This window comes from Equus caballus, chromosome 8 (genome assembly GCF_041296265.1).
Source record: "Equus caballus isolate H_3958 breed thoroughbred chromosome 8, TB-T2T, whole genome shotgun sequence".
In the NCBI taxonomy this organism is placed as follows: domain Eukaryota; kingdom Metazoa; phylum Chordata; class Mammalia; order Perissodactyla; family Equidae; genus Equus; species Equus caballus.
Genome location: NC_091691.1, coordinates 76164492 through 76190821, shown reverse-complemented (window position 1 = coordinate 76190821; position 26330 = coordinate 76164492). Strand labels below are relative to the sequence as shown.

At 37.9% G+C, this 26330-nt stretch overlaps 1 protein-coding gene across 19 annotated transcripts in view; it reads left to right on the top strand.

Annotated features, from left to right (window-relative positions):
* The window catches only part of DYM (dymeclin), a 359439-nt gene that overhangs the window by 268792 nt on the left and 64317 nt on the right, over positions 1-26330 (top strand). For all 19 annotated transcript variants that reach the window (XM_023647788.2, XM_070221038.1, XM_070221046.1 and 16 more), the window contains one exon: positions 20002-20184. In XM_023647788.2, the coding sequence (XP_023503556.1) occupies positions 20002-20184 (183 nt within the window). The remainder of the gene's footprint in view (positions 1-20001; positions 20185-26330) is intronic.

Here is a 26330-nt window from a genome sequence, read left to right as displayed (position 1 = left end):
CTTCAGTGATCTCTTGCTCTAATTGTAGCAGCAGACTGAGTCACCCTCACTGCCGTTGACCTTGACTGAATCGTGAGCATTGGCAGTTGTTTGGACAAAATGTAGGCATTGGTCCTAGTCGTTAGACAGCCATAAGTACAACTTTTGGTCATTTTGTGGCATATGGTTATAATGCAGTGGGTTTCAAATCAAGCTTTCTCAATCAGGAGTCACCTGTATTTCAGCATTAGACGCGGAATACTTTTGAACATAGTATTTCCTGAGGGGGTTAGCCGCTAACTATAACAGTAGCGTTTAGGTTCTTAAAGATCTCAGATTCACAGTTAGCTCAGCACATTTCATTGGAATGCGCACAAATGTTCTAAAATTCCAATTTCAAGACCATGGAAGCCCTTCTCTTTAAATAGACATAAAAGTGCAAGTCAGAAAACATTACTTTATTTGACTTAGTGCCTGATAGAGTTAACATACCTCCCAAGTACATCTGTATCTAATAACTTTCATTCATTATTTCATTCATTATTACTATTGCTTTTAATAGTAAGAGCAACAATTTCTTGAGCCGCTACTGCACATTAGGCATTGGGCTGGGTATTTTATATATTCATTCTCTTGTTTCTACTCTACTGTTATAATTTTGCTGATAAAGAAATCGAGGTTTAGAATCTTGCCCAAGGTCACGTGAGCAGGAAATAGTAGAACAGGGATTCAAAGGCTAGTCAGGTTGACCATAGAGGCTGGGCTGGTAACTCCTGTGCCACAGTATTCCTCGTCTGTAACTCTGGTCAGTTTTCCATAAGACTGGGGAGTCATTAATGTACAGAATAATCGCTCCTGATTTGAATCCATGAAAATAATTTTTGATGTCTAGATTGAGGTCTAGCATCCCTTAATTATATTTACAATATTATTTCCAAGTGAAAAAACAAATTAGGTTTTTGTTCCCTTTCTAAAGTTTTAAATCCTTACATATCTTTAAAGAAGTGGTTTTTGAGAAATTTCTGCCTTACAAAATTAAGACAGGATTTTATAACTCTAAGGGGAAATAAAGGGCGAGGACTGCATCTTATTTTATATCCTTGGTACCTGTTCCCAGTGCTTAGGACAATGCTGCATGTCATGATGTTGGCCCTCAGTTACTGTTTGTGAAATCGTTGTCTTCTGTGTTTATTTTATATTCATTTCTCTATTTCAATCTACTGAGAATCTGTTTTGTCAAATTTTGTTCAGCTGTGAGATAGATTTGTTTATTCCCATCAAGAAATAATTAAATCAAGACAGCATTAGTTTTATATGTTAATTATTTTAGAGGGAACTTCCTTTTTGAAGATAAAAATGCCTTAAGCATAAGATAGAATTTGGTTTTTACATTAACAATTCAAAAACTGCATGCTATATTATGGCTTTTCTATTTTAGTTTGCTAATTACCTGAAAAATAAAGTGGAGTAATCTTCAATGCTATTTGAGACTTGGTCTCTTTATAAACGTTATGCAAAAGCTTATTTGCTGGGGCCTGGCCCCAGGGCCTAGTGGTTGAGTTCCACACTCTGCTTCGGCAGCGCAGGTTCGGTTCTTGGGTGCGGACTTAGACCACTCGTTGGCCACCATGTTTTGGCAGCTATTCATGTACGAAATAGAGGAAAGTTGGCACAGATGTTAGCTTGGGGTGAAACTTCTTCAGCAAAAGAAAAAAAACTTATTTGCTGCTGCTTTGCTAGAAATCTCACGGACACCTAGATTTTCACCCAGTACAGTTTGCAGACCATTGATTTGGGCGGGGAGGAGGCTTGGAAGATCATTGGGCTAATTGTTTTTTCCCCCAACATTTTATTATGAAAATTTTCAAATATACAAAAGTTGAAAAACTTACAGTGAACACCCATACGTTCACCACCTAGATTCTACAATTAACATTTTACTAAACTTGCTTTATTACCTACCTATTCACCTCTGTCCTTCTATCAGTCCATTCTGTCTTTTATAGATTTCAAAGTAAGTTGCCTGATACCCATCATTTTAATAATTACATGGTATTCCATTGTGCAGATACACTGTAATTTATTTAACCAATCATGTACTGCTGGACACTTGAGATTGGGGTAGGTGTAATGACCCTTGAGTAATTGTGGTCCCTGAAAAGTGTCCACATCCTGTTTCCCAGAGCCTGCAGATGTGTTAAGTTACATAGCAAAAGGTACTTTGCAGGTGTAATTAAGGTTATAGACCTTAAGATCGGGAGAGTAGTTTGACCTATTCAGGTAGAACCAATCGAACTTTCTCCAGCTGGAGGAGAATAGGTCCACCGAAAGGGCAAGTCAGAGAGATTCAAAGCTGAGAGGGACCTGACACACCGTCGCTGGTTTGAAGATGGCCCGGGAATGCAATGCAGGCAGCCTGAAGTTGCTAACAGAACCCACCGACAGCCAGCAAGAAAATAGGAAACTCAGCACTGCCGCCAGGAGGAAGCGAAGGCTGCCAACGACCTCTGGGAGCTTTGAAATGGGCTCTCCCCCAGAGCCTCCGAGTAAGAGCCTCGCCCAACTGATGGCTGGATTTTGGCCTCCTGCAACCCAGGGCGGAGGAAACAGCCAAACCTACCTGAACGTCTGCAGAACTGTGAGATGATAAAATTGTGTTGTTTTAATCTGCTAAATTTGTGATAGTTTGTTATGGCCCCAATAGAAAACTAATTCAGGGATGATGATAATTTTTTGTTATTGTACATTGAAGATCCACAGGGCTAAATCCTTGAGCACAGTCTTACGTATTTCCTTAGGATAAATTTCTAACATTAGAATTGCAGACACACAAAAGTCTTGCATTGTTAAGGCTTTCAGCGTGTATTTATAAATGGATCCCTAGAAAAGTGATTTCAGGTTGTACTTCCATCACTAGTCTGCTGAGAATGCTCATTTCCTTTCTTCTTGACAACATTGGGAATTACAATTATTTGTTATTTTTATCAATGCGATAGGTCAAAAAGGAGATATAGCATTATGATTTTAATGGGCCTTGTTAAACTACTAGCAAAATTGAACCTATTTTGATGTTTTTATCTTTTGTGAATTATGTATCTGTTTCCGTTGTACATTTTTCAGTTGAAGCCTCTTTCTCCTACTTTACCAAACAACTTTTTAAATGAGAATTGAAAATCAAATTTTCTCAAATTCCTTTTAAAAATCCATTAGGATGATTATAACTTATTTCTCCTTTGAATATTTACTATGATTACATCAAACGATTTCCTAGTATTACACTGTTTTAGAATTCTTGAAACTACTTGGTTTGTGGAATTGTTTAGTACAATGTTGACTTTGATATGCATGTGTTTTATTAAGTATTTTAGTGATGTTGGTTTTTATTTTCATTTTTGAGCTAACTTTACCATATTTTGAAATCAGTTATGCTACCTTCAATTGAGGAAAAAAATGATAAGCCATCTTTTTTCTAATTTAAAAGAAATTACTATGCTTAAGTAGCATAGTAATTAAGTATTCCCTGAAGATATAAAAGAATTACTCATGAAACTATATGAGCACAATTCCCTTTTTTAATAGTATATTTCTGACAAATTTTCCCCTTTTTTTATATTATTCTCTTCACATTTTTTACTTGATTATAGGTGAAGTTGAACAATTTGTATTTACCTAGACAATTTTCCCTTTCATTCAGATTGTCAACTTAAAAAAATATTTTATTATGAAAAAAATTCACACGTAACAAAAAGTTCTTTAATGAACCTGATATGCCCATTATCTAGATTCTGCAATTAGATTTTGTCATATATCCTTTATTTGAACTTTTTATCTTTCCTTTGTCAAAGTATTTCAAAGTAAATATTGGAACTTTACTTCTTTATATTTTGGTATGCATCTCTAAAAATAATATTTCCTGGGGGCTGGCCCCATGGCCGAGTGGTTAAGTTCGTGCACTCTGCTGCAGGCAGCCCAGTGTTTCGTTGGTTCGAGTCCTGGGCACGGACATGGCACTGCTCCTCAAGCCACGCTGAGGCAGCATCCCACATGCCACAACTGGAAGGACCCATAACGAAGAATATACAACTATGTACTGGGGGAATTTGGGGAGAAAAAGGAAAAAAATTTTAAAAAGTAAAAATCTTTAAAAATAATATTTTCTTTCATAGTCACATGTCATTATCACACCTAACCAAAGCAGCAATATTTCCAAGGTGTAATCTAATACACAGCATAATCAGATTTCTCCAGTGGTCTCAAATAAAGCTATTGGCAATGTGTTAACATCAGTATCCAAATAAAATTCATATGTTTGGCTGTTATGTCTCTTAAGTCTCTTTTAATTTAGAGCAGTCCTCCCCCCAATTTTTTTTTTCTTTTTTTACCATGCCACTATCATGTTGCAGAAACGACCATTTGTCCTGTAGTATCTTCCACATTCTGAGTATGTCTTTTTGCTTCCTTTGGTATTTTTTAACTTCTTCTGTCCCTCATATTTACTGTAAATGGACTTTAGCTCTAAAGGCTTGCAAAGATGCAGATTCATCTTTCCTGGCAAAAATACTTCATAGGTGGTGCTCTGTCCACACGTTAGGAGGTGTGGTCTAACTTTCAGTGGTGCTGAGATTGATCAGTGCTTTTATGTGGGGACAGCCAGATTCTCCACTGAGAAGTTCTGCTTCAGCTTTTCATCTAATAGTTTTATCCATTGATGATTGTCACCTAAATTAGTTGATTAATTAAGAATCGCAGGGGCCTGCCTGGTGGTGCAGCAGTTAAGTTTGCGCACTTCACTTCAGCAGCCCAGGGCTTGCCAGTTTGGATCCCAGGTGCAGATCTACACACTGGTTATCAAGCCATGCTGTGGCAGCATCCCACATATAAAATAGAGGAAGATGGGCACAGATGTTAGCTCAGGGCTAATCTTCCTCAATCAATCAATCAATCAATCAATTTGCTAAAAAAAAGAATTGCAATATTTTGATTTTTGAAATTATTTTCCCTTTTATATTTATTAGCTGCAATTCTTACAAGTTCTGTAAACAAGAACATTTCTTCATCAGATAGGGCTAGTTGAAATACAGTTCATAAAGGAAAGTCAAGATTCCTTTTAATCTCTGATTTTCAGAGTAAGAAGCTGGTGGCCTAGTTACTTGTCCAATGTTGTCCAATGAATTGGTGGTTTTTGGGTTAAGAGCTTTCTTTGTCTCATTTTTTAAGGGGTTATTATTAAACTCATAGAGTTTTATATATTGAATGTGTTTAATCCCATTGCATTCTTTAAAAAAAAAAACTTTTTAGTGAAGTATTGCACACATACTGAAAAGTGCACAAATCATACTAAGTACATAGTTAAAAGGATTATCACAGATTGTCCGCCTTTGGCTGCTTTTAAAATACTCTTTTTGTTTTTCAGTAATTTTACTATTATGTACTTAGGGTAGTTTTGGTCAAATTTATCCTGCTTAGTGTTCATAATGCTTCTTGAATTTGTTACTTGATGTAGCTCATCAATTTTAGAAAATTCTCTGCTAATATCTCTAAAATATTGTTTCTGCCCTTTTCTCTTTATTCTGGATGTTTTCTTATCTACTATTTTTTACTTCACTAATTTTCTCTTCAGTTATGTCTAATCTTCTGTTTAACCCATCCATTAAGTTCATGATTTCAATTATTGTATTTTTAACTTCTGGATTTTTCCTGTGGTTCTTTTTTGTAGTTTACAATTCTCTACCAAAATGCTCAGTTGTGTCCTTGAACTTATTAAGCACAATTATTTTAAAGCACATGTCTGATTTTTTCCCTGTCGGTCTGTTTCTACTGTCTATTGTTTCTCTTGTCTTTCAGTCATGTGGTCTTATCTTTTGAAGTTCTGGCTATTTTGTTGAGTGCCGAACATTATATTTGAAAAATGGTGGAGATAGTTTGAGGCTCTGGATGATGTTATCTTCCTCCAAAGAAGACTTTTACTTGTGGCAACTGGCTAAGCTGGGAATGATACTACACCCGGATTGATTTAATCCAATCTGATTGAGACGCTTCAAAGGCAGACTTGAGTATCTGTGAGGGACGTTCTATTTCTTTTTTACTCTTACAATTAAAGTGTAGCTCTTGGACCCCCAGATGAAAGCCTGAAGGAATTACCTGGAGCCCTCTTCTTTGACAAACCCTGAATTCCAGTTTTTGTCGTTTCCTCCTCTTGGTCCTGTGTGCCTATCAGACTTTCCCCTAAGCTTCTGTTCTACACCTACTGTTCCAAGCTACTGTTCCACACCTTACTATATTCACAGTACAACCCAGAGAGCACTCCATGTTAGTGTGCAGCATTGTCATTGCTTTTCCCAACTGCAAAGTGTTCCATTATGTGGATATACCATAGTTTATTGATGGACATTTTGGTTTTTTCACTATAGAAAATAATGCCATAATGAATAACTTTATGCATATGCTGTTTCATAATTGTGCACATCTACCTTTGTAATCACTTTCTAAAAGTGGGATTTCTGAGTTAAAGTGCAAATACATGTGTAATTTTTTTGTATATCGCCAAATGTTCCTCCAGTGAGGTTGTAGCATTTTGTATTCCCACTAGCATTACATGAAAGTTCCTGTTTTCCTACAACCTCAATAAGAATATATCGTATCAGTTTTTTAAATTTTTGTCATAGATTGTCAATTTTCTTAGAGAATTATGCAGAGAATTACAATTGAAATGTCCTCCATATCTGTAGTTATATTCCTTTTCTCTTCTCTAATCTTTTAAATTTGTGTTTTCCTCTTTTTCCTGATTAGCATTTTGGCTGTTTTTTGTTTGCTTTAAAAGAAACAAATATATTTATTTATTTACTTATTCTCTTGTGGTTTTATTCTGTTTTCTAATGTATTCGTTTAAGTCTTATTTTTTATCATTCCTTCTGTCCTGCTTTCTTTGGGTTTATTTTGCATACTATCAAATTTTACTTATTACTTATAAATGGCTGTGAGGCTGTGTGTTTTTCTGTAAGTGCCCCTTTGGTTGCATCTCTGTTACTGGCTAGCATTTTACCACTGAGCTGTTTATATTTTTCTTACTGATTTGTAAGATTTCTTCATATCTTTTTATTATTTATGACATACGTTGCTAATCTTTTTCTTACTTGTTGTTAGTCTTCCCTTCATTTATGAGGTTCCTTTTTTCAGTTCAAAAGACTTACGTTTTCCTGTATTCAAAGCTGTGTGCGTTTTCCTTTAGGGACTCTGGACTGTTTTTTCTTTTCAAACTTTAAAACACCTCCCTGATTCTTCAACCCCATCCCCGAGTCAAGGTTGTGAAAATGTTTACCTATGTATTTTCTACCCCCTTAAAATTTATTTTTTACCTTTTAATCTTCTAGAAGTCTTTTTGTTGAAAGAAATATATTAGAGATCTAGCCTTTACATTTTTTTCTATTTAATTATTACTCAGTTAACCCAGTAGCAGTGATTCAATTATTTATCCCTTCTGTTATGAAATTCAATCTGTATAATTTACTGAATTCCCACATGTACTTGGACGTGTTTCTGGATTTTTTTGCCTGTTGTGGTACCATTTCTAATGTGTTAGGTAGCATAGTTTTGTACTGTGTATTGTTCTATCAGAAAATGTCTTCCTTTTGCTCTTTTTCAAAATTTTGGATAGTCGTTCCACAGTTCACCCTTCAGTTCCAGTCTCTGCTGTCTCCTTTCCATTCCTCGTGCCCTTTGCACTGTGGTTAGCTAGTAATACCCCTGGATCTCTACCCTAGTAGGTGTTCAGAGTGTGCTCCCTGGACCTCTGTTTACCCTCTGTTCTCTTAGAGCTGCTTGAAGTTCTCCAGTGCTGCTTTTTAGCCAGTAGTATTTTTTCTTCTCTTTTTGGATATGTCTCAGCTGGCAGGAGCCCTGAAGTTCCTCTTTGCACTAAGGGAAGTCTTGAACTCATCTGACTTGACCTGTGGGGTCTGCTTGATCTAATTTCACCTCTTGTCATTGCCATACCCTGGTCACATCCTATAAAATAGGTAATATTCTAATTTTTCAGACAAGAAACTGAGGTTCAGTAAATTGCCCAAGAACACACACTAGTAAATGCTGAAGCTGGTTCAAATCCAGGCCTGACTCCAGAACTTATGTTCCTGACCACCCTGCTCTACTTCCTCTGGGGTCTCCTCCCCTTCCCCCCACCAGCCCCCAAGCATTCCCACAGCACCCTGTACTTCCCAGAGTGTATCTCCTCTAAATGATAACCTGTGGAGGTATGGACGTGTTTGGATCACTCCTCTGTCCCCAGCACCTTCCAAACCACATATGCTATTTTACTTATAGACCGTATGATTTATTTTGTGTCTTGTAATTTTCTCTTCAGTGCCAGACATTGCATTTAAGACAGTAGAGTCTGAAGTAAAAAGTGTTTATGCCTGTAAAAGGGCACACCTCTGCTGCTAGACAGCTATTAGGACTGGGTTTTATGTCTTCAGTGCATCACCAGCTTCAAATTCTCCCAAACACTTGTTACCTGCTGCTTAAAGAGTGGGGTGTGGGGTTTTTTCAGTGTTTCTTTACCATCCTCTGCTTTCAGCAATCCCTGCAATGGAGTAGGAAAAGGGGTAGTCCATGTGTGTGCCTGCTCTTAGAGGTGAGGCCTCAGCATCTCTGCCCCTCCTCCCCTTGCACTCAAATTCTGCCTCGTGTCTGTGGTTGGATCTTGAGTGAGAGGTTACTGCCCCTTCCCCAGCGGTGGCAGACTTCTGCTTGGTATTGCTAGGTATAGGATCCTGGGCCCAACGTGATTTCCTGCCCTGCCCCCAGTGTTAGGAGGCTTTTGCTTCTGTCCCTCCACCAGCAGGGATGGATCTTTGCCTGTGTCTTGGAGATGCGAGGGCTTTCTGCTTCTCATTCAGAGGCAGATGGGTTGTATTTCTGCTTCTCCCCTAGAAGCAGTGGAAATTTGCCTGTGCTCTGGGCCAAGAGGATTTGCTGCCTCAATAAGTTAAGGTTTTTGCTCAGCATGAGAGGAAGGTCTGGGAAGCAGGGGAGGGGAGTCTTGGTGCCTGCCCCCAGCTGCAGCTGATCAGTTTTTGTAAGCATGAGCCAAAGAGAGGGGCTCCTGAGCACCTGGGGGAGTCCGTTGGAAAAGAGCTCTCCAGTGATTGTGAACTCCACTGCATCTGGGGCTCTGGCTTTCCAGACTGACGCATTAGACCACACTTAGCCTTTAAGAATTCATTGAAATTTTAGCTGATTTCTTCTTACCCTCTTGTGTGGAGACCGTCTCTTCCTCCTGTGCTCGGCCAAAAGTGAAGGAGTACTTATGTTCCTTCTCTCCTTAGAGGGGCTCGTCCCTCTTGGGAAGTCAGTTCACTTGCTTGCCTTGGAAAATCGTTCTCTGATGGCCTTAAGAAGACTTAGGGTTTATTAAATTATCAAGCTTTTTCTCACTGTTAGGGTTAGGAGAGGCATTCTTTGCAGCTTTCTACATCCTAAACAGAAGCCAGCCTGGGTCCATTATAATGCTTCCCTGCATTGTCCCAGAGAGCCCATTTATTTTACATTTGAAGGAACTGAGGCTCAGAAGGTGACTTGTCCAGTCCATGGCAAATGGCAAGACTGGGGCTGGAACCCAATCTAGAGCTTCTCTCTACTGACTTGAGCTACCGCTGACTTTCGTTTTTTGTTTTTGTTTTTGTTTTTGTTTTAACTTCAGGGCCATAGCTCCTCTCTATGTGATTCTTTACTGCTTTCCTTATCACCACTGACTCTTCTTTCCAAGAAAGAATGAAAAAAGGGGACCAAGTATAGAGGTCTCTAAAGTTCTTGTGAAATCCATGACATCGAAGTTTGGGGATTATTTCCCTTCTGTGCATTAACAATATCAAAGATAATTAACAAACTTTGAAAATAATGATTTATAGAAGAATCAATAGGATTCGTTTTTTGGAGAGTAATTATTTTCATGTAGCCTCCTGCTAGCCTCCTACCTTTTCACTCTCAAAGACTGTTCGGGTTTTTTCCCTTCTGTAAACTAACAGCGACTCCATTCAAGATGCTGGGGTAATCTGAAGTGAATTCTGAATTTTACCGAAGTTTGAGATCGCCCTGAAAATTTTTCTACATTTTTGATTACTCTAATAAAATTTGCCTTCTAAATTCAATATTTTCTACATTCTGTATGGAAACTGAGACTTGAGAGTAGGAAGGGATTTTTTGAATCTCGTAAGCACTTGTTTTTGCAAATACGAAACTGCAAGTTGAGTTAAGCGACTTACCCAAGGTCACACAGCTGGTTGTTGGCAGAGCTGGGACTGGAACCAGGACTCTTGTGTTTCACATGGGGATGAGGGGAGGCACTCAGTAGAATGTCAAAGCCATTTAAAAAAAGAAGAAGAAGATACATCTTCCCAGAGAAATATTTTACTCAGATTTTACTTTTTTCAAGATTGTGGAAGGGTATTTCTTTTTATAGTAAAAAAGCAATGTATTTTGAAGAATAATGGAAATGAACAGCAATTCTTAAGGCAAAACATTAAATTTTTAAAAACAAATGAAAAACTCCAAGCCTGGGTGTATGCTTGCTCTCTTCAGCAAGCAGTAGGGCCCAGGGAGGGGTGAGAAGCTTTGTGCTACACCCCACTTTCTGCCCGGTGTGAGTAGCCTGCTAAGGTGATGTGATTGTTGGGGGGCTGCAGCTTGGTTGGATTTCAATCAGAACATCCCTTTTTTGTGAGTTCTCTGGCTATTTTCCAGGTATGAGAAAAACATGTAAAGTTAGCCCAGTGTCCCTTAGCAGCCACCATTATCTTGCCTTCCTGCCGCCGGTTAGCATGTTTTAAATAACAGACTTCCCAGGGTTCTAGTTTAGGCTTGTGGGCCACGTTCAAACCACGTCCAAGGAATGAGAAGAGAGACCACATCATTTTACATTCCCGCACGAGAACAGTGGTGCCGTAACTCTGCCTTCTGCCTTCCCTCTCCCTCCTCCCTCCACGTTATTGTCTCGTCTGGTCACAGGATTTACTCTTCAGCTGTGATTTTGCATGTAGTATAAAGCTAGTTCTTGCTATCAGAAGCTTGATATTTGGGGAGAAATCCAGTTCTGGCTGGAAATCACATGGTCACAAAGCTTTTCAGTGTGCGCTCCAGTGAATTAACAACGTAAAGATAACAAGAGTCTGTCACCAAATGATCAGCTTTGAAGGTCATTTGTGCATTAACTTTAAAAAGAAGTTTGCTGTGCATTTCCTCCCCCTTCTTCCCCACTTTGGCAAAGACCCATTAATTTTGTTGAAGGTTTTATTTTCTGCTGAAAACGCAGGAAATTTAGACAACTCTCTTGGAATCTCCCCAAAACTAATACAAACAAGATACATATGCTCCTCTTAAGGAAACTAAAAATAAATGATTTGAAAGTATTTAACTGTATAAATTCCCTCTTAAAAGGAAAAGGAAGTTTATAAAATGAGGCAGCCGTGAATGCTGTTGATAGGGGAAGACCCTCCAATCACTGCCAACTTGTGCGTTTGACGTGAAATCACGACTTCACAAAGAGCTTGTTCGGTGTTTGTTACCAACATGTACAAAACCATCAGAAAAGTCTGAAAATGGAACCATTTTGTCAGGGTCCTTGTTTTTACGTTTGAGATTTTCTGCAATAAGTTTTTTTTTTTTTTCCTTGAGAAGAAAGTCTGTTTGCTCTGGGATCCATTCCTGGAGTGGAGGCTGTGTGTACTAAAAAGAAAATACCATGAATGAAAAAGGCACAAGATTCTCCATGATTTTGCTGCTCTACCAATGAGCCATCAGGTTTTATCTCTGACAAAGCTAAGTTTGACACAGTACAGAGGAAACACAGTTTTTTAAAGCATGTCTTTTTATAACATTTTATTCCATAAATGTAGTCAGTTTTTCTATACCCTGTCCCCTAAAGGACCAGTTTTATAAATGAATAGGAGTGAAATTTTTGGCTTATATTTAAGACTAAGAAATGGGATTTCTAAATTCTTTGTAGTTATAGTAATTGCATTAATTTATCAACTTTGGAAGGGCATTTATCTTTTTGTTCTTTTTCGGTAATGTCTAAAATTAAAATGATTTTTCTCCTTTAAAGTACTTTAATGTTTTTTTTTCGTCTTTTTACAAGTGATTATTTCCCAGTAATGCTTTTTAAAAATCTAACATAAAAAATTCCGTTCGCTTATTGCAAGGCATAGTAGGTACCTGCACCAGATCTAACTGTAGTAGCAAATTGAAGATTAAAATAACATGTAAATTATAAATACTGGGATAGTTTTCCTTGGAAATTAGAATTAGCCTAAAGTTTGATACTTTATTTCTAGTAAATCAGAATCTTCTGATATATAATTTATCCCTCTGCTCTGTGGTTATTTCATGACCTGTTTGGTGCCTTGGAGCTGCAGTTGATCTTCCAACACAAGTGGAAGGATCCACAAGAGCGTGGTTTCTAGGAAACAACGTACACAGTAGGAACGCTAGCTGTTCCTTAAAGGCTGATTAAAACAGTGGTTAACAGAGAACTGTTGCCACTTAAAAATGGAAATGGATTAGTTGAAGTACATTTATGTACTGTGTTTTAACAGAGGTAATTATATATACAGAGTTACTTTTATGATCAAAACAGTCCAAACAGTGAGCATCTGGCAGAACGTAAATAGGATGATGAGAAGGCTTTAAACCAGGTTATATTGAGGGATAGTTGAAGTTTCTAGTGGGTTTGAGGAGAAAGTGATAGCATGGCAACGGCATAGAATGAAGATCAGTGAAGACTCCTACCGTAGTAGGAGTACTATGGTGATGGACTTCTGCTGAGCTGTAATAGTTTTCTGTAACTGCAAAGAAATAATGAAACAGGAGCCTCTCAAAGTTTTCTGTGTTCGAGGATAAGTTGGTTGACCACTTGGTATGAATATTATAGAAGAGATTCTAGCATTAAAGGAAGTGCCTTATATATAACTTCTGAGTGTGTCTTATGATTTTATAATTAATCAAATTCTAAGCTCTCTTGATAGATGAAAGATGGATATATCATAACTGAATTGCTCAGTATTAAGCTAAAGAATTGCTGAATTGAATAAAATAGTGTATGTAGAAATTCTTGGTACATTTTTGGAACATAATACAATCGATTAATGTAGATACTGAATTCAAGGAAACCTCATTTTATTTCTCAAGAAATAATCCCGTTGAAAGTCCTTGCAGGAATGACGATGACTGACATCCAGCAGGTGCAGGCCGTAGGACTTCCTGGGTTGTGTGCAGCCCACATCTAGCAGGACTAGCAGTTGTTAAGTATTTTGAATTTTACCCTGGATATAACCAGGAAGGAAACTGACCGTATCTCATAAACAGAATAGTTGGCTTGGGTTGGGCAGGAGGTCTTTATATTGAAACTTTAATAACCTCAATCATTTACAGTGTTACATGTTAAAATAGGTGTTGACAGAAAATTGTTATCAACTACCTCTTAATTTAAACTTTTAAATTTCTAAATTGTTTAATTTCTCGTTTTTCTCCTAATAGTTTTACAACATTAAAATATAAAAAGTACTTTCTAGTGTGACAGTCCAGCAAAGTATGATATCATATAAAATGTCTTTGCTGTAACTTCCCAGTGTATTTTCCGTCAATTTGGGTAATGCTGGAAACTTTATGTTCTTCTCATTCAGTTTATAAGTCTGCAGTTGAAAATAATCTATAAAACATAGCATTAGAACTAGACCTTAACTTGTCACAGAAACAGTATAAGAGGAGTTAAGTAAAATACTCTGCAACTCCTTGAAATAAAAGAGGGTTAGTATAACTCTTGAAGAGCTTTCAGTCAGATGATTGATGCAGAGTGACACTGAATGCAGAGCATGCTTATTGATGTAAGGTTTCCAGTTTATATTTTACCTGGCTTGAGAATAAAATAAATGGTCAGTGTTTTAGTTTAGGTTAAAATGAGCAAGCACCTATTTGGGGGTTGGGTATATTACCCTGCTCATTTCAGAAAATTATTCTTAAAACATTGAAAACAAACTATCAATGTGTTTGAAAGCAGAAATTGTCAGCTATCAACAGGTAATACATTTTTGAAATGTAAGTTTAATATATTAGGGCTTATACTTAACATAAATGGGTGTATGATATATTTATGAACATAAAATTCTATAGAAAGCTAATATTTTTACTTTTATTACTGAAGTAGTCATACTGTCTCATTGGATGCCCTTAAATGACTTTGAGAGAGAATTCTGAAACTTGAAGTCTCCTTCTCCTCCTCGACTCATTCAAGGACCAAAATGAGATGAAAGTATAATTGAGAGAACTCTGGCGGGGATTGTGTTGTCAGTTCCCAGTTAGGAGGCCTAACCCCCTCCCATTGCTCGCCCAACGTAACAGTAATAGACAGACCATAACAAGAGAGAACACATAGCCAGACCTAAAAATGGGGTAGATATTTCTCGATGGAGCAGAAATGGAAAAGGCACTCGAAGCAGAGAGCAGGGTCTGAGGCAGTGAGTCTGCTGGGCTTCAGGTCTGGAAGGAGGCAGGAGCGGCTGGTAGCTCAGCTACTGCAGATGCAGCCCCTGAGTGCCAAGGTGAGAGCAGCACACTGGTGCCATGTTCCCTGCTGGAAACTGCGAGCTGAGATGCATCTCTTATTGAAAGAGCCTGAATGAAGTTGCTAATAACGGCTGAGTTCTATGTCTAGGGAGCAGGGAGGACACACAACCAGCCTCTCAATGGGGATTTTGAGCCCAACTGATACTGGCTCAGTGACAGACCCTGCCTGTACTGGGTGTCTTCAGTGTGACTGCAGGGCAAGAGCCCTGAGACACCCGTTATGAGATTAGTTTCAGACTGAGAGCTCTAGGAAGCTGCTGTGTGACCTGTGGACTTGGGGGGATTAAACCACGTTAGATGAGCCAGCGTGAACAAAATTCTGAAATACATGCTGAAATCTAACAGTACTAAGAAAGGCAGCTAACATAGTCACGATCGTAGTTAAGGTAAGTTTATCCGAACAGAATGGAAAATTAATAGAATAATTTTGAAAATACTCTACAATAGGTATTTTTAGTATCCTCAAAGATAAATGAAGGAATAATATAAAGAATAAATAATTATGAAATCAAGGATAAATGAAATAACATGACTGTGAGAAAGAACTAGTTAATTAGAAAGCTTAAAAATGAAAAATATAGTCTTTAAAATTGAAAGCTCAGGGGCTGGCCCTGTGGCCAAGTGGTTAAGTTCATGCACTCTGCTTCGGCAGCCCAGGGTTTTGCTGGTTCGGATCCTGGGCGCAGACATGGCGCTGCTCATCAGGCCACGTTGAGGTGGTGTCCCACATGCCACAACTAAAAATACACAACTATGTGCTGGGGGGATTTGGAGAGAAAAAGCAGAAAAACAAAAAAAAAAAAGATTGGCAACAGTTGTTAGCTCAGGTGCCAATCTTTAAAAAAGAAAAAAAAAAAATTGAAAGCTCAGTAGACAAAATAAGTTTTAAACCAGGCGCTATTAAAGAGGGTTAGTAATTAGAAGAGAATAATGAGAAAAAAATTGTCCAAATTATTTTATGAGACTAGGATGTCAGATAAAAAGTGCACTCTGAATACTAAGCAGGATAAATAAAGATAGATCAACACCTAGACACATGGTTGTGAAACTGATGAGTGTTAATGGCTGAAAAGAAAATCTTGAAAGCTATCAAAAAAACAGATGGATTATCTACAGGGGAACAGTAGTTATATTTACAAAATACTTCTGAATGGCAAAAATAGGTGCCAGAATAAAATGAACCAGTATCTTTAAAGTGCAGGAGAAAATAACTAGAATTCTATACCCAGATAAAATTTAAGGTAAGAATGAATGCAAAATAAAGACATATTTCAACCATACAAAAACTAGAAGAGTTTGTTATCCATAGACCTCACTGAAAGCACTACTAAAGGATGTGCTTCTAGTAGAAGAAAAGTGGATCTGTAGAGAAGTGGAATGGAAGAAACAAGGTGCCCCGAAATGAATATGTAAATTTAGTTAACCATTGTCTTTTTAAGAAACAACTTATGGGTCTTTTTTAAAGATGAAATTAAATACCTAAGCAAACCTAAACAAAAAGGAAAGAAGAAGAGGATCAGAGATTACTGTTCAAGGTGGAGTGAAAGTATGTTAACCTCCTTGGATCTTGTTCACGAGATGGGTAACAGTATTTTTAAAGTTGGATGTGTATGTTAAAATTTTAAGGGCTACCCCTACAAGAAGAGAAGTACTATCTTTAGCCCACAAACCAATAGAGGGGAAAAGGAGAGGCCAGGTTAGTGAAAAGCCTTATTAATTCAACAGAGGCTGGAAAAGGAAGACAAGATTGGAAGAGGTGAACTATAGATAAAGGATAGTAAACAGAAGTGTGGCAGATCATATTTTCCAAAAATGACCATAACAATATCTCCAGCCCCAAATAGTCTTCTAGAACTTTGCTACTCCTCAACCATTAGAGTATGGCATTATTAGTAGTGACACTAAGGGATTGTCAAAATCAGATTTCTTGGCACCATCATGCTGTGAGAGAGCTCACACAGCCCAGAAGGATCAACGACCCCACCCCAGCTCCCTGCCAGCACCAGCCTGGCAGCCATGTGAGCTGTCATAAAAGTAGATCCTCCAACCCCAAGTCAAGCTGAAGCCACGTGGAGCAGAGGAGAGGTGTTCTCAGCAAGCCAGCCCAAATTGTTAGTAAAACACATAATTATTGCTATTCTAAGCTGTTAAGCTTCCATGTAGTTTGTTACACAGCAATAGATAACTGATAGAAAAGTCACAAAATGAGATGGGAGGAATAAATCCAGTGATACCAATAATAACAATAAATATAAGTGAATTAAACTCACAAGTCAGAGACAGGTTAGATTTAAAAATTATAAAACCTAGGTATATATTTGCTTCTTAACTATTATGTTTTCAGTAACACAGAAAGTTTGAAAATTAAAGGCTGGAGGAAGATAAACCAGGTAAATGCTAAACAAAATGAAGATGGTAAAACAATATTAATATCCGTAAAACACACACTTTAAAAATACAAACTATGCATAAAGAGAAACAATACATAATGATAAATGTTTTTAAAAAGATGGCAATCATGAACCTATAGTCACTTTGAATATATGAATCACTTGAGGAATTGATAAATCCTCAATCATATGGGCAATTTTGACATAACTCAATCAAAAAGTGATGAATCTTTCAGGCAGTGAATATCAAAAAGAATTAAACCTGTTGGTGAGAAAATGAGGACAAGAGCTTTCCTACATTGTCAGGGTAAATGTCTCGTCATTGCTCCATAAGCAACAATTTGGCAACATCTATTAACATTACAAATAGGACGTTTTCAGCAGTTCCTCTCCTGGAATCTTTCCCAGAAAAGTAAAAGTATCCAAATGTAAGAACAGATCTACCAAGACGATTATTGTAGCCTTGTTCAGAGAAACACAGAAACTGGAAATAAATTGAGTACCCATTACTAGGAGAAGGTTGTATTTTATATATTTTACATATGCAATAAACCTGTAATACATTGCCACTATTTTGCTTTTAAAGTCAGTTTTCTTTTAGAATTATTAAAATATCTTTATTTCCTTGTGTAGATCGGCAGTTCTGTCTGGTTTCATTTTTCTTCTGTCTGAAGAAATTCCTTTAACATCTCTTATAGTGCAGGTGTACGGGTCATCTATTATCTCAGCTTACTTTAGTCTGGAAAAGTCTTTGTTTTACCTTCATATTTGAAAGATATTTTTCCGAGTTATGGAATTCTTGTTTGACTCTTCTTATTTTAGCACTTTAGTGATGCCACTCCATTTAGGTTGGCTCAGATTCTCACGTAGTTTCTGTAATTTTTATCTTTGTGTCTCTGTATTTAATATATTTTTTCCTCTGGCTGCCTTCAAGATTTTCTCCTTATCTTTGGTTTTCAGTGGTTTGAATATGACATACCAAAGTGTGTGTGTGTATTTGTTGTTTTTTGTTTGGGGCTGACTTTGGGGGTATTCTCTGATCTTTTTGGATTGGTGGTTTGATTCTTTCATTATTTTTAGGAAATCCTTAGCCATTTTCTCATCAAGATTCTGTCAAGTCTGCTGTTGCGCCCATCTAGGCATTCTCCACTGCTATTACGATAGATTTTTAAAATTCTAGCCTTTCCATTTATCACTTTTTATAGGTTTTGGCTCTGCGGAAATTCCTAATTAGTTCAATCATGTGCAAACTCATAGTAGATTTTGTAGATCATAGTTTTTTAAATTCCCTGTTTGATGTTTTTAGTATCTGTATCTCTGAGTCTGATTCTGCTGATTACTTTGTCTCTTGGACATGGGTTGTTTTTAACTTGCTTTTTTGTTTGTCTCCTAAATTTTTTTAAGTTTTTTTTTTAAAGATTTTGGTTTTTTTCCTTTTTCTCCCCAAAGCCCCCCAGTACATAGTTGTATATTCTTCGTTGTGGGTCCTTCTAGTTGTGGCATGTGAGATGCTGCCTCAGCGTGGTTTGATGAGCAGTGCCATGTCCGCACCCAGGATTTGAACCAACGAAACGCTGGGCCGCCTGCAGTGGAGTGCGCGAACTTAACCACTCGGCCACGGGGCCAGCCCCATTGTCTCGTAAATTTTGATTGAATGCTAGACACTGTACTTAAGACAATACAGGTGAAGGTAAATTGTATGGAAATAAGCATACTTTTTTGTCTGCTAGACCAGGGGTGGTAAACTTTTTGTGTAAGGGGTCAGATAGTAAATATTTTTTGCTTTGCAGGCCATGCAGTCTTTGACATCTACTTTATCTGATCTTAATATAGCCAGTTCTGCTTTCTTTTGATTAATATTTATTTGCATAGTATATCTTTTTCCATCCTTATACTTTTAACCTAACTATATTTGAAATAAGTTATATTTGAAGTTTCTTGTAGATAGCATATAGTTGAGTCATGTTTTTTTTACCCATTTTGCCAGTCTTTGGGTTTTAATTATTGTATTTAGGCCATTTGCAATTATTTAATTGGTATATTAGAGCTTAAGTCTACCATTTTACTTTCTGCTTTCTGTTTGTTACCTGTTTTTCATCTGTCAGTCTTGTTTTCTTCTCTTCCTGTAGGTACTTGAACATTTTCTTAGAATTCCATTTTGATATATCTATAGTATTTTTGTGTCTATCCCCTTGTGTAGAATTGCTCTAGACATTATACATACATAACTTGTCATTGTTCAATAGTGTTAACATTTTACCAATTCAAGTGGGATGTAGAAACCTTCCCCCGCTGAGGTCCCTGTCACCTCCCTGGTTTATAATATAATTGTCGTAGATGCTCCTTTACACGCTTTGAGAACCACATCAGACTATGTTATAATTTTTGCTTCAACTGTCAAACATAATTTAGAAAACTCAAGAGAAGAAAGAAAGTCTATTGTATTTACCTGTATTTTTGTTCTTTCCATTTTTCTTTCTTCCAAGAGATTTGTTAGTAGCTTACTTTGAGTTTTACTATCTTACAGCTATTCCATGTTCAGATTCCCAAAGACCGTTGACTCTGAGGAAAAAGAGACAATACACTATAAAGACTGAAATGACAGTGTAGAGAAATGAGATCGTATTTACTAAATTAGGTGCTTTTCTTGGACTTGGTAAGACCCTACCACCACTTTGCATTGTGGAAGTCCTATGATTTAGGATGATACAGTGATGAGAATATGAACCAAGATCTATTAAATGAGGGGTGAGTAAGCTCCAAATTGTCTTCTAGGTTGCAAGTCTATAATTTATTATGTGAAATTCCGAACTATCACCATAGTACGTTCAGACGATTTTAACTCAAATCTTTTAGTAACTGATAAACCTGACTCTAAAGATTCTTAACAAAAATAATCTTTTCTTTTTCATGACCTTTCCAATGCTGTTATAATTTTAAAGCAGCTACTCTCGTTCCGATGAATTCTGTGTTAAGGAGAAATACACTGACTCTGTGTGGGGTTTTCTTTCTTTATCAGGCACAAGACCTAAATGTCATTGAAGAAGTGATTCGGATGATGTTGGAGATCATCAATTCCTGCCTGACAAATTCTCTTCACCACAATCCAAACTTGGTGTATGCACTGCTCTACAAACGGGATCTCTTTGAACAATTTCGAACTCATCCTTCATTTCAGGATATAATGCAGAATATTGATCTGGTAAGTGTAAATGGAAAGATTTATTATAATTCTTTTTTAAATATTAAAGCAGAGAAAGTTTAACAAACCTTGATAAAAACTACAATAGTTAGAATCCCTTCCTTCAACATTAACTATATTTGCTGTCTGTTCTGCTATAACAGTAGTTGCATTCAGTATGTGTATTATATTCAATACATTCGATTCTGTATTATATACATATACACACATATATATTCAATAGAATTGAGATCATACTTTATTTTATTGTTGTTAGTGCTGTCGAGTCAATTCCAACTCCTAGTGGCCCTGTGTACAGCAGAGCAGTCTTTGTGCTCCATCCTCTCATCTTCCAGCACTCCATCAAACAATGCTCCACTGCTATTCGTAGGGTTTCCATGGCCAATTTCTTTTGTAAGTGGGTGGCCAAGTCCTTCTTCCTAGTCTGTCTTAGTCTGGAAGCTCCAGTGAAACCTGTCCACCATGGGTGACCCTGCTGGTGTTTGAAGTACTGGTGACATAGCTTTCAGCATCACAGCAACACACAGCAGCTACCGTATGACACCCGACAGACAGATGGTGTGGTTCTTGACCAGGAAATGAACCCAGGCCGCGGCAATAAGAGTGCTGAATCTTAACCACTAGGCCGCCAGAGCTGGTCTTCTTATTTTATACAGTTCAGCATTCTGCCATTTTTACTTAACATTTAGATCATCAGCATTTTTCTGTGTTATCATCAGTTCTTTGAAAATCTCACATTTTAATATCTGTATAAACTCTATTGTAGATACCCTAAAGTATATTTAACCATTATCCCATTATTGCACATTTTGGTTGTTTCCGATATATTATTTCATAATTAATGAACAGATTATAAATAAATCTTCTCTCACCTTTTTTAGTTATGTTTTTGGTATAGTCTCAGAACTGGAATTTTACTAGTTTCTACTGTGACAGGGTATCTGTATTCTCAAGACCCAACACATGCTGCCAGATTGCTTCCCAGAAGCATTGTACAGTTTCTGCACCTGCATGTCATCTTGTACTTCCACAGCTGATCTGTGGGACGGCCTGTCTCATTACAGTCCTGCAGCCTTGAGTGTGGTCCTTTACCACATGACGACGTTTCAATCAGCAGCAGACCACAGATACAACGCTGGTCCCATACAGTTAGTACCGTAGAGCCTAGGTGTGTCGTGGGCTAGACCATCTGCGTCTGTGAAAGTGCAGTCTATGATGTTCGCACAACGACGGAATCGCCTAGTGATGTATTTCTCAGAACATATCCCCACCGTTAAGCAGCACATAACTATATTAAAATTATTTTAATATTTGTATTTTTACATCAAAAATGACATTTTGTTATTATTTTAATTTTTATTTCTTTAATTACGAGTGTGGTTGAACATTTTTCAGAGGTCTATGAACTTTTGCTTCCTTTCCTTTTTAAAAATTTTTTTTGCTGAATTTTCTTTTGCTGTATTAGTGTTTTTTCAATTCAGTTTGAGTCCAGAAATATTTGCGTAGCCAATCTGATTCACAGTGCCAGGCACAAAAGTAAACTGAAGAGCCAACATCTTTCCTTATGTTACTTTTCTTTAGCAAGACATGCAATAATTGAATTATCACACAAGTGTGTATATATACATATATATGTGTATATATATATAATTTCCATCATAGGTAAGCGCATGTGCACCCAGTGGTGGGATTGTTGGTTAATGTAATTCATACTAAACTGTTTTCCACGGGGTGGACCATTTTGCTCTCTGACCTTGGTGTATGAGAATTCCTATTGCTTCACGTCCTCATGAACCTTTTGTTTTGTCAGTTTTGTAATGGCATTTCATTATTGTTTTAATTTATAATTCCTTGATTACCAACGAGGATGAGCATGTTTCATATGGCTTTTTTTCCCATTCAGATTTCCTCTTCTGCAAAGTTCCTATTCAAGTCTTTGCCAGTTTTTCTATTGAGTTATTTATCTTTGTGCAAGTTCTTTTTGTGTGTTTGAGGAAGATTGGCCCTGAGCTAACATCTCTTCCCAATCCTCCTGTTTTTGCTTGAGGAAAATTTTTGCTGACAGTCTGTGCCAATCTTCTATTTTATGTGGGATGCCACCACAGCATGGCTTGACAAGCAGTGCTAGGTCCACCCCTGAGATCCAAACTTGTGAACCCCAGGCCGTCAAAGTGAAGCATGCAAACTTAACCACTATGCCACCGGGCTGGCCCTGCACATTCTTTATATATTCTAGAGAATAGGCCTTTCTTGGTTATGTGTTGCAAATATCCATTCACTGGCACAGCTGAAGGCTTTCTGACAGAACTCTAAAATTCCTCTCAAAATGGTCAAACAGGTCAGGTAAAATTTTCAGTTCCATTGTCTTCTTGGAGACCTGCTTCCTGCCACAGCCTGGTGTTGCTCTGGTTCTCCTGCCCAGCTGCAGCATCTTCCTGGGAATTTCCTTCGCGTACCTCCTGTGGTAGATTGTGGCTCCTATTCCTCTTTCTTGCCTTAGCGCTTCATGTTGGTGGAGCATACACTACAGTAGCTTTCTAGGGGAAAAGGTATATGTGAGATAGATTTTTTTATTTTTTAATTTCTCATGTCTGAAAATGTTTTTCTTCTCTCCGTATACGTGACTTGTTGTCTTTGGAGCCTTTTCTGATCTCTGTATCCTTGTGTTCTGAAATGTCTTGGTTTGCTGTGCCTGGTTAATTGTATTGGGCACTTGGAGGATCCTTTGAGTCTAGAGCTCATGCTCAGAACTATCTAATATTCATTTTAGTTATTTCTTCTTTAGTGTCTTCTCTTTGTCTCCTCTCTATGAAACTCCTGTTAGTCAGATGGCCATTTCCTTTTGAGCCTTCTACTGTCAGTATCACTAAGTTTTGTTTCTTGGACTGCTCAGTGTCCTCAGATAAGAGTACTCCAGGCACCTGCCTGGGGTCCATACGCCTATCTGTGAGAATTCAAAAGCTGAGGTAGAAAGAGGCTCGGTAAAGCCGGGGGGGATGAGAAGGTGAGAATAGCTTCTAAAGCGGAAACTACCTGTTATCTTTCAGGGTAGCAGCAATACATAGATATATACATGGATGCTGATCAAATTTAAGATATTTAAGAACTTCTCCACATTCTCCTAAGCCAATTTGCCAGTTTTGGTCAAATAACCAAATTTACCAATTTACCAAAGCCAATGTAACCAAAGTAGGATAATTTTTTGCTCATCCTGGTAGAGTCTTATGTACTTGTTTGGTACTTAATTGAAATCAGCTTTGGGCTATAACCTGTGTCCCATTCTGGACTCTTAACACATAGGACCTGTCAACTGCTGAATACTCTGGAATCCACAGTTACACATGAATTTAACTGCAACTATGCATAGTGTTGCAAATCCATTCTTTGATTTGCTCCATATCACTGCCATGTAATGGTTGCTGGTAAACAAAAATAAAAATTAAAACTCTTTGCTGTCAGATTAATTGGTGTTTTCATGGGCTTTCCTTAAGTTGCTTCAAGTATATACCCAAGAGTTGTAACTGTAGCAAAATATTTTGCCATGTACCCTCTTATCATTCTCCTAAACTAATATCAATATCATTTAGATTTCATTAACAGAACTGAGGCAGTTGAGTACAGTTGTCATCGTTGCAATCTGGATAAAGCAGAAACACCGGGGCCGGCCCGGTGGCACAGCAGTTAAGTTTACATGTTCCACTTCTCGGCGGCCCAGGGTTCACTGGTTCGGATCCTGGGTGGAGACATGGCACCACTTGGCACACCATGCCGTGGGAGGCATCCCACATATAAAATAGAGGAAGATGGGCATGGATGTTAGCTCAGGGCCAGTCTTCCTCAGCAAAAAGAGGAGGATTGGCAGTGGTTAACTCAGGGCTGATCTTCATCACAAAAAAAAAAAGCAGAAACACCATTTCAAATGAGCATGTTTATTTCTTTGAGTTAGACTTGACATTTCTAGTCTTTTTTTAAGATTTTTTTTAATGCTTTTTGGTGAGGAAGATTGGCCTTGAACTAACATCTGTTGCCAATCTGCGCCCTTTTTTGTTTCTCCCCAAAGCGCTAGTACATAGTTGTTTATCCTAGTTGTAAGTCCTTCTAGTTCTTCTATGTGGGATGCCACCACAGCATGGCTTGATGAGCAGTGTGCAGGTCCAGGCCCAGGATCAAAACCAGCGAACCCCAGGCCGCCGAAGTGCAGCACACGAACTTAACCCCTGGGCCACAGTGCCGGCCCTATAATAGTGTATTCTTTGTAGCAGGCTTACGGATTACAATGTTGAGAGGAAATTCTTTTTCTCTTTGAAGGGAAACTTTATAGGCTAGCTACTTATTTCCAAAAAGCCACTTCTAGCCAGCCTGTTCATGGATTGTCCAAATTCATTTCTAGTTTCTTGCTAGTATCATTTTTGGGAATAAAATACTGAGTTTAAGAGTCATTATGCCAGGGCCAGCCCTATAGCCGAGTGGTTGAGTTCACGCACTCTGCTTCGGCCAGCCAGGGTTTCACTGGTTCAAATCCTAGGTGCGGACATGACACTGCCCCTCAGGTCACACTGAGGCAGCGTCCCACGCACCACAAGTGGAAGGACCCAGAACTAAAATATATACAGCTGTGTACTGGGGGGCTTTGGAGAGAAAAAAAGAAAAGTAAATTTAAGAATCATTATGCTGAGTAAAAGTTTAACAAAACCCATTCCTCTTTTATATGAGAAATTGGCCTTGGGTTAAGCTGCTTCTGGCTCTGTTCCTGGGAAATCTGATGAAGATGGAATATCAGCTGTGTTACCTAGTATGATACAATAAAATGAAATTTGATTGGGAAGTTGAGTCTGGACTGGAAGGACTAGGAATGAACTATAAATACCTGGTAGGAAGCCATAACTTTGGGCTTCCCTGCATAAGAAAACTCTTATAACCAGTCATGTCCTTTTCAGGGATCTAAATGCTGAGACTGTCACAAGGGGTATTAGTTTCTGTTTGGGACTGGCTTCTAAGCTAGGGTGGCTGTTGCATCTGCACACATTAGTCTCATTCTCTCGCATGTGAGCTGACACCTGAAGGTCCAAAGACTAGCTCTGAGACTCCTGTAAGGATTCCCAGAGGAAAAGCCTGTGGCCATGCTATTGGCATGCTCTTTTTCCTGTCCTTTTCTCCTTTTAAATTAATCTGATGCCAAGTGTGACCTATTGTAGTCTCGAGTCTCTTGACGTATAATTGGGTCTCAGAATATCACCCTAGAATGGCATTGCAATGCTAAAATAATATTTTCTTGCATTTGTTTATAAATGTATCTTTTTCAAATTCTGGAGTAGGAGATATTCCTGGTTTTCCAAGATTTATCCAGATCTTTGAATTCTGGAAATATCCAGTATGTCCTTTTTCAGCCTTTATATCTCTAATCTGCATCATCCTGATCATCTTAGTCTGCCCTTAGGCAAGCCTCTGTCCGTTCTGCTGGAACTTTTGTCTTTCTCTGGACCTCTGATTCCGATTTCTTTCTTTGTTCCTTCCTGTTTTTCTTTCATCCTTTTTTTTTTTTAAGGATAGTCACTTGAACTTTACACAATATCTGTCAGGTAATCTATTGAGGGAAGATGTTTTCTGTTTCAGTCCCAATATCTTTCTTCGTAATAGCCAATATTTTCTTTGTGTTTCTGACAAAAGACTATCCCAGAGTTTCTTTTTTCCGTGGTCATAATCGTAATAGGTGATAGGCCATCTCGTTATAACACGTAGTTTGGATTATTTGGCTTTAAATGTTTGTTTAAACACATCAAAAACCTTTGTTCCTTTTTTATTCATTTCTTCATCATCATTACTAGCTTTTATTGCATACTTGCTAAGCATTTACATGCATTATCTCACTTAATCTTCAGTGAAAACCTAACCTGTGAGATACAGTTCATTTTAATTTTCAATTTACAGATAAAGAGACAGGCTTAGAAAGATTTAACTTGCTCCCGATCACACATTGAGAAAGTCACAGAGCCAGAACTCACACATAGGCGGTTGGATGGTAAAGCCTGTGTTTGTAATCATCATTCCTGCTTTACCCTTTCACTAAATGTCCCTCCAGTTTCTCATTCGTTTGTCTATTTACTGCCTGAAAACTTGTGATCATATCCACAAACCTGGAGATTTTG